The 8,290-nt window shown below is 44.0% G+C and overlaps 1 protein-coding gene across 2 annotated transcripts in view; it reads left to right on the forward strand.

Moving 5' to 3' along the window:
• The first annotated feature begins 227 nt into the window (after positions 1–227).
• nbn (nibrin) overlaps positions 228–8,290 on the forward strand; it is a 69,185-nt gene continuing 61,122 nt past the window's right edge. The window contains exons 1-4 of one of the 2 annotated variants that reach the window (XM_062029972.1): positions 228–540; positions 2,718–2,839; positions 2,940–3,067; positions 3,144–3,303. In XM_062029972.1, the coding sequence (XP_061885956.1) occupies positions 510–540; positions 2,718–2,839; positions 2,940–3,067; positions 3,144–3,303 (441 nt within the window). In that variant the 5' untranslated portion in view covers positions 228–509. The remainder of the gene's footprint in view (positions 541–2,717; positions 2,840–2,939; positions 3,068–3,143; positions 3,304–8,290) is intronic. The other variant, XM_062029971.1, reaches the window with a different exon arrangement.

Raw genomic sequence — 8,290 nt, forward strand, 5'->3', positions numbered from 1 at the left:
TAATTTTACTTGTATTATATATTGACCATAGTAAATGTGGTATAAATGGTCTGTATTTGTCTTGTGATTTCTCTTAAATAATAACGATAGTAATAATATTTTTGACTGACAAAAAATTGCCAATAAGAAATTATTGGTATCGGTATCGGTATTGGTATCGAGGAAAATGTAAGAAAAAGTATTGGTATAGTATCGAATCCTAAAAGTGTGGTATCGCCCATCCCTAGCTTGTAGTATGTCTGTTCAGTATAGTGTAGCAGCTGGTTTCTTTTTGTAAAAACAGCATATTGTTGATGCAGAGGCAGTAAAGCGCGAAAAATAATGCAACTGCCGGAAATCAGAAGCAGAAGAAGAAAAACAAGTCGCGGTATTGTGACGTCATATTGTCGCGCAAGCACGTTGCATAGTGGGGAACCTGATAGTGAGTAGACGTCTGATTCTTTCTGGACGTTTCGGAACTTTGTAAATCATTGTCATTTAATTTGATAAAAAAGAGGAATATCAGCAACATGTGGATTTTGATACCAGCGGAGCCAGGAGGTAACAGTTTATGTTTTTGCTTACATTTTAATGAACTTACTACTTTACTCAATTTAGGTTACAGATGTCTGACTTAAAAGTGAAAGAATGATACTCTCTAGTATGTAGCTAGATTCTAGTTGTATATTCGCTGCGTGAAACCATTAAATTGCGTTAATGATGTGTATTGTAAAAATGATTTTAGCATTAGTGTCCAAAGAGGGGTCGCGGGGGGTGCTGGAGCCTATCTCAGCTACAATCGGGCGGAAGGCGGGGTACACCCTGGACAAGTCGCCACCTCATCACAGGGCCAACACAGATAGACAGACAACATTCAGACTCACATTCACATACTAGGGCCAATTTAGTGTTGCCAATCAACCTATCCCCAGGTGCATTTCTTTGGAGGTGGGAGGAAGCCGGAGTACCCGGAGGGAACCCACGCAGTCACGGGGAGAACATGCAAACTCCACACAGAAAGATCCCGAGCCCAGGATTGAACCCAGGATTACTCAGGACCTTCGTATTGTGAGGCAGACGCACTAACCCCTCTTCCACTGTGCTGCCCTATATATATATATATATATATATATATATATTTATTTATTTTATTATATATATAAATAAAATAAATACTTGAATTTTAGGGTTCATTTATTTACACATATACACACACACACACACACACACAACACTCATCTACTCATTGTTGTACTTGAAAGTACAATGCAATATATATATATATCATACTTGCCAACCTTGAGACTTCCAATATCGGGAGGTGGGCGTGGTTGGGGCGGGGGCGTGGTTAGGGGCGTGGTTAAGAGGAGAGTATATTTACAGCTAGAATTCACCAACTCAAGTATTTCATATATATATATATATATATATATATATATATATATATATATATATATATATATATATATATAAATACTTGACTTTCAGTGAATTCTAGCTATATATATATATATATATTTATTTATTTTATTATATATATAAATAAAATAAATACTTGAATTTTAGTGTTCATTTATTTACACATATACACACACACACACAACACTCATCTACTCATTGTTGTACTTGAAAGTACAATGCTTTGTTAAGGGTTGAATTGTCCATCCTCTTTCTATTCTCTGTCACTATTTTTCTAACCATGCTGAACACCCTCTCTGATGATGCATTGCTGTGTGGCACGCACAAAAGTGCTTTCATCAAATGCACGAGAGTGTGGAATCTTCCATCTCTCCCTAGCAACCGGTCAATCCTTGCTTCCTGGGGAAGATCTTCCCTGGCAAGCAATTGGTACTCCAGTACTTGTACCCGGAGGCTGGTCAGGTCCAATCGCAGCTTCGGCAGACTTTTTTTTGGGGGGGCGTGGCCTCCAGCTCCGGCTGAATACCGGGAGTTTGTCGGGAGAAAATCTCTGTCGGGAGGTTGTCTGGAGAGGCGCTGAATATCAGGATTCTCCCGCTAAAAACGGGAGGGTTGGCAAGTATGATATATATATAATGTGTGTATGTATGTATGTATGTATGTATGTATGTATGTATGTATGTATACACACACACACACACACACACACACACACACACACACACACACACACACACACACACACACACACACACACACACACACACACACACACACACACACACACACACACACGCACACACACACACACACACACACATACAGGATGATTAAAAAAAGAATACGCCAAAAACATCACACATTTATTCAGTTCTAAAGCTTTGTAATAGACTGATAGACAGATCCCCGGACCTAACTGTGTGTGCCTTTTTTTTGTGGGCGTATGTTAAAGACAAAGTTTATGTTCCACTGTTGCCAGCCAATATCGATGACATGAAAGATTGAATAACAGCAGCAATCAACACTGAAATATTCTGCCATCAAATGGAAAAGCATTTCATTGACCACTATATGTCACTGAAGTAAGAAATAGACGTAAAATTTTAATTTGATATTTTTCTGGTAGACTGATTGATCTCACATGACACCCACAGCACAGTGGTTGGGAATCACTGGCAGAGCATATATCGGCTTACATTGGATTGATTTTTAGCATATGTCTTCGATTTGTCTGTGTGTGTCCCTTGGTGCACCAAGTTTGGACACCCTTTGTTTAGAAAGTAAGAAAAGTCAGGAAATACTAAACACTCTTGTTACAGGTGAGACGCACTATCTCCTCTCTGGTAAACAATATGTGGTGGGTCGTAAGAACTGTGAAATCCTGCTGCCTAGTGACCAGTCCATTAGTAGAGCCCACGCTCACCTCCTTGTTACTGATCAGGTACGATCATTTATTCAGAGTTTGTTAGGAACCCTCATTGGACACTTTATTTGGAACATCGGCATGTGTTTAGCAATATTGTTGTGTATTTTATGCCAAGACTCTGACCCTGAGGGACACCTCCAAGTACGGTACTATCGTCAACAGCCAGCGTCTGACAGAAAACATTCCAGTAAACTTGAAATCAGGGGACAGTGTTACATTTGGAGTCTTTCATTCCAAATTCAGGTACTGAAACAACACTCAGCCTCATCAACGGTAAAATATTAATTAATTTGCTCTCTTCTTCTATTTACTTCCCCAGTGTGGCTCATCAGAAGCCTGTTGTGTGTTCTTCTTGTTTGGACAACGGCGGCAAAGCTGCAATCTCTCAGGCTCTGCAGCTGATTAGTGGAAAGTTAGTCAACACGTGGAGTAAAGACTGTACCCACCTGGTCATGCCTTCTGTGAAAGTCACCATCAAGGTCAGAAACCTCACTTTACCTCTCTGTCTTTATTTCTGTAACATTAACATGTGTCAGGCTGCAGCTAATTATTATTTTAGTATTGTGTACGTTTTTATTACCGTATTTTTCTAACTATAAGGCACACTTAAAATCCTTTCATTTTCTCAAAAATCGATAGTGCGCCTTAAAGGCCTACTGAAACCCACTACTACCGACCACGCAGTCTGATAGTTTATATATCAATGATGAAATCTTAACATTGCAACACATGCCAATACGGCCGGGTTAACTTATAAAGTGCAATTTTCAATTTCCCGGGAAATATCCGGCTGAAAACGTCTCGGTATGATGACGTTTGCGCGTGACGTCACGGATTGAACGGAAGTATTGGGACACCATTGTGTCCCAATACAAACAGCGTCTGTTTTCATCGAAAAATTCCACAGTATTCTGGACATCTGTGTTGGTGAGTCTTTTGCAATTTGTTTAATGAACAATGGAGACAGCAAAGAAGAAAGCTGTAGGTGGGATCGGTGTATTAGCGGCTGGCTACAGCAACACAACCAGGAGGACTTTGAGTCGGATAGCACACACGCTATCCGACGCTAGCCGCCGACCGCACCGATGATCGGGTGAAGTCCTTCGTCGCACCGTCGATCGCTGGAACGCAGGTGAGCACGGGTCGTGATGAGCAAATGAGGCTGGCGTAGGTGGAGAGCTAATGTTTTTAGCATAGGCCGCAGTTGTCACATATCCAGACCGGTCCCATAGATGTTGCCGGTGTCGCAGAGCCCTGTTTCTTTCTCTTTGCCCTCTTAGCCTCATGGTGTTGGGCCAGGGTGGTTTCTGACTTGAGCAGCCCGCTGCGGAGTGCCTGCTGCCACTGAAGGCGGTCCTGGGCTGCATCTTCCCAGCTGTCGGGGCTGATGTCAAAAGACTTGAGGTCTTGTTTGCAGACGTCCTTGTAACGCAGCTGGGGACGGCCAATCTGCCTCTTGCCAGTTGTGAGTTCAGCATAGAGGATGTCCTTTGGGATTCGCCCATCGTCCATCCGCCAGACATTGCCTAGCCAGCGGAGACGTCGCTGCCTCAGTGGGGAGCACATGCTGGGAAGCTGTGCTCTTTCCAGGACTGATTGGTTTGTGACCCTGTCCCTCCAGGTGATGCCCAGTAGACGCCTATGGCAGCGAAGACGGAAGATGTTTAGCCGCCGCTCTTGGTGGGAGTATAGGGTCCAGGTTTCACTACCGTACAGTAGAGTGCTGGTGACACAGGCTCTGTACACCTGCACCTTAGTGTGGATAGTGAGCTTGCGGTTTTCCCATACTCTCGCTGTAAGCTTCCCAAAAGTTGAGGCAGCTTTTCCGATGCGGCCACTGAGTTCGGCATCGAGTGACAGGTTGTCGGTGATGGTGGAACCGAGGTAGGTGAAGGTGTTTACGACTTCCAGGGTGTAGTTGTTGATGGTGATAGAGGGGGGTGGTTCAGTTCCCTGTCCCATCGTCTTGGTTTTGCTCAGACTGATGGTCAGGCTGAAGTCCTGACAGGCTTTGGTGAACTGGTCCATTAGGGATTGCAGGTGCTCCTGGGAGTGTGCTACCACTCGTCAGCAAACAGCATGTCCCGGATGACGAGTGGCCTGACCTTTGTTTTGGCTTTCAGACGGGCATGGTTGAACAGTTTACCGTCTGTCCTTGTGTGAAGGTAGACTCCTTCAGTTGCTGTACCAAATGCTTGGCGCAGGAGGAGGGAAAAGAAGATCCCAAACAGGGTGGGCGCCAGCACGCATCCCTGCTTGACACCACAGCAGATTTTGAAGGGGTCTGATGTGGACCCATCGAACTGGATGGTGCCATGCATGTCGGTGTGGAAGGACTGGAGGATGCAGAGGAGTTTGGGGGGACAGCCTATTCGTTCAACCAGCTGAAAGATCACAAGGTCGAAAGCTTTCGTAAGGTCAATAAATGCCATGTAGAGTGGTTTTCTGTGCTCTCTACACTTCTCCTGCAGCTGTCTCAGAGAGAAAATCATGTCAGTAGTAGACCTTCCTGCTCTGAACCCTGCCTGAGATTCTGGGTATATTTTCTCAGCGAGAACCTGGAGTCTATTCAGTGCAACTCTGGCACTGAATAGACTGAGTAGAGAGATACCACGGTAGTTGTTACAATCACTCCTGTCTCCCTTATTCTTGTACAGAGTTATAATGGTAGCATCCCTCATGTCCTGTGGGACAGCACCTTCACTCCAGCACAGACAGAGGAGCTTGTGAAGTTGGTCGAGGAGAGCAGGCTTTCCACACTTGAGGATTTCAGCTGCGATTCCGTCACTGCCAGGTGATTTACCGCATGCTAGGCTGTCAATCGCTTTGCTTAGCTCCTCAGTTGTTGGTTCCATGTCCAGTTCTTCCATTACAGGTTGACACTCAACATGGCGGAGGGCTGCATCGGAGACAGTGTTGTCGCTGGCGTAGAGTTCGGAGTAGTGTTCTACCCAGCGGTCGAGTTGTTTAGAGCGGTCAGTGATGATTTCTCCCAGTGCCGATTTCAGCGGAGCAGTTGTGTGGTGCAATGGTCCAAGCGCCTTTTTGATGCCGTCGTACATGCCTTTGATGTTACCGGAGTCAGCGGCTGATTGGATGTTGCTGCAAAGCTGTAGCCAATAGCTGTTAGCACAGCGACGGGAGGCATTCTGCAGTTTCTTCCTTGATGCCCTGAGAGCATGTAGGGTATTGTCTAAGGCTGAAACGACGCGTCGACGTAGTCGACGTCATCGGTTACGTAAATACGTCGACGCCGTTTTTGTGCGTCGACGCGTCGCATATTTACGTCACACTACCGTCATGGCGGACCGCAAAGCAGACGATCAAAGCAGACGATGCGAGCGGTGCGAGCGAGGGGGGAAAAGCATGCCAAAAGTGGTCAAAAGTGTGGGAGTATTTCAATAAACGGCCTAATAATGTTGTTGTATGCACACTGTGTCGAGCGGAAATGGCCTATCATAGCAGCACAACGGCTATGAACGAACATTTGAAAAGAAAACCATCAACTAGTCAATCGTCCGCGCGAGCATACGTTGTCATCATTACACAAAAACATGAATGTGTCATTTGTATCTGCTAGGGGTGTAACGGTACGTGTTTTGTATTGAACCGTTTCGGTACGGGGCTTTCGGTTCGGCACGGGGGTGTACCGAACGAGTTTCTAAGCTAAAGCTAACTTTAGCTGCTAAAGTCTTAACAAGCTGCTTCGCTCCTCTGCGTCTGTCTCAGCACGCAGCATTGTCCCACCCACACAACCGTCTGATTGGTACACACGCAGCATTGTCCCACCCACACAACCATCTGATTGGTACACACGCAGCATTGTCCCACCCACACAACCATCTGATTGGTACACACGAAGCATTATCAGCCAATCAGCAGTGTGTATTCAGAGCGCATGTAGTCAGCGCTTCAGCGTGGAGCAGATAGGTGTTTAGCAGGTGAGCATCAGGCAGCGGACTCTCCCCAAATGATAATAAACACCTCCCAGTCAACTACTAGTAACATCACTATGAGCCCGTTGACCTTCTAGAAATATAAACTGCAGCTCAGCTCACTCGCAGTCCTGGCTTGAGGTGAAGGCTAATTACCTCTCGTTCCAGCCACATCGACCCCTTCTGAGCGCCTATTTTCAGCTGCTGGGAATATTGTAAACAAGAAAAGAACCAAACATGTACACATGCTAACCTTTCTTCATTACAACTGTTAGACACTCACTGGAATGAGTAGAATTGGTTATTGTGTACTGTGTTGGACTGGATGTTTATTTTGCACATTTTAAAAGCAATACTTAATGTTTACAGTGCTCCAGAATATTTACATTGGCACTTTTTTGTATTGGATGTTTATCTTTATTTTTGCACATTTTAGCAAATAAGCAATACTTTCACTTTTGTTGAAATGTTTACACTGTTGTTACAGAATATTTCGTTTTGCACTTTTTTGTATTGGATGTTTATCTTTATTTTTGCACATTTTAAAGCAAAATAAGCAATACTTTTACTTTTGAAATGCTTATACTATTGCAGAATATTAAGATTTGCACTGGATGTTGACTTTTATATTTGCACATTAAAAAGCAAATAAGCTACTTTTAATTTTGTTAAATGTTAAAAGTTTTAAATGTTTACATTGTTACAGAATATTTAGTCATGTTGTTGTCAATGTTGACTGAGTGGCCATACTTCTTTTTTTTTGTAAATAAAAGCCATGCCTTTTGAAAAAACGGGCCTACATTTATTTTTTCATCTTCATTTTGAATAAAAAAAATAATCGGTAAAAGGAAAAATAATCTATAGATTAATCGAAAAAATAATCTATAGATTAACCGATTAATCGAAAAAATAATCTATAGATTAATCGATAGAAAAATAATCGTTAGCTGCAGCCTTAGTATTGTCACTCTACGTGCATTTGTAATTGGTAAGGGCGATACGCTTTTCTTCCAGTATCGGTGCCAATACAGATGCGTTGGCTTCGAACCAGTCATTGGACCTTCGCAATCTTTTGCCAAAACCGTTAGGGCCGTGGTGTGGATGGTGTCTCGTAAGCCTTCCCAGTACTGCTGGGCAGAGCTGCACTGGGGTAGTTGGTGGAGGGATTCCTCTAAGGCACGGTTGAAGGAAGCAGTTTTAGTTGGATCGGCTGCTTTGCTGCAATCCACGCGGGGGGGTCCTTTAGGTTTGGCTCTGTAGATAATTTTTGTCTGCAGTTTGACTTTACAGCAGACGAGGGAGTGATCGGTGTCACAGTCTGCACTGTGAAAGGTACGGGTTTGGAGGACACTTCTGAGGTCAGAGCGCCGTGTTATGATCAGGTCCAACTGGTGCCAGTGGCCAGATCTTGGGTGTCTCCAGGAGACTTTGTGGCGGGGTTTGGACTGAAAGTATGAGTTAGTGATGCAGAGATTGTGAAATGTGCAGAACTCAAGGAGACGCTGCCCATTCTCGTTCATTCTACCAATGC

This window comes from Entelurus aequoreus, linkage group LG20 (assembly GCF_033978785.1).
Source record: "Entelurus aequoreus isolate RoL-2023_Sb linkage group LG20, RoL_Eaeq_v1.1, whole genome shotgun sequence".
Lineage (NCBI taxonomy): Eukaryota > Metazoa > Chordata > Actinopteri > Syngnathiformes > Syngnathidae > Entelurus > Entelurus aequoreus.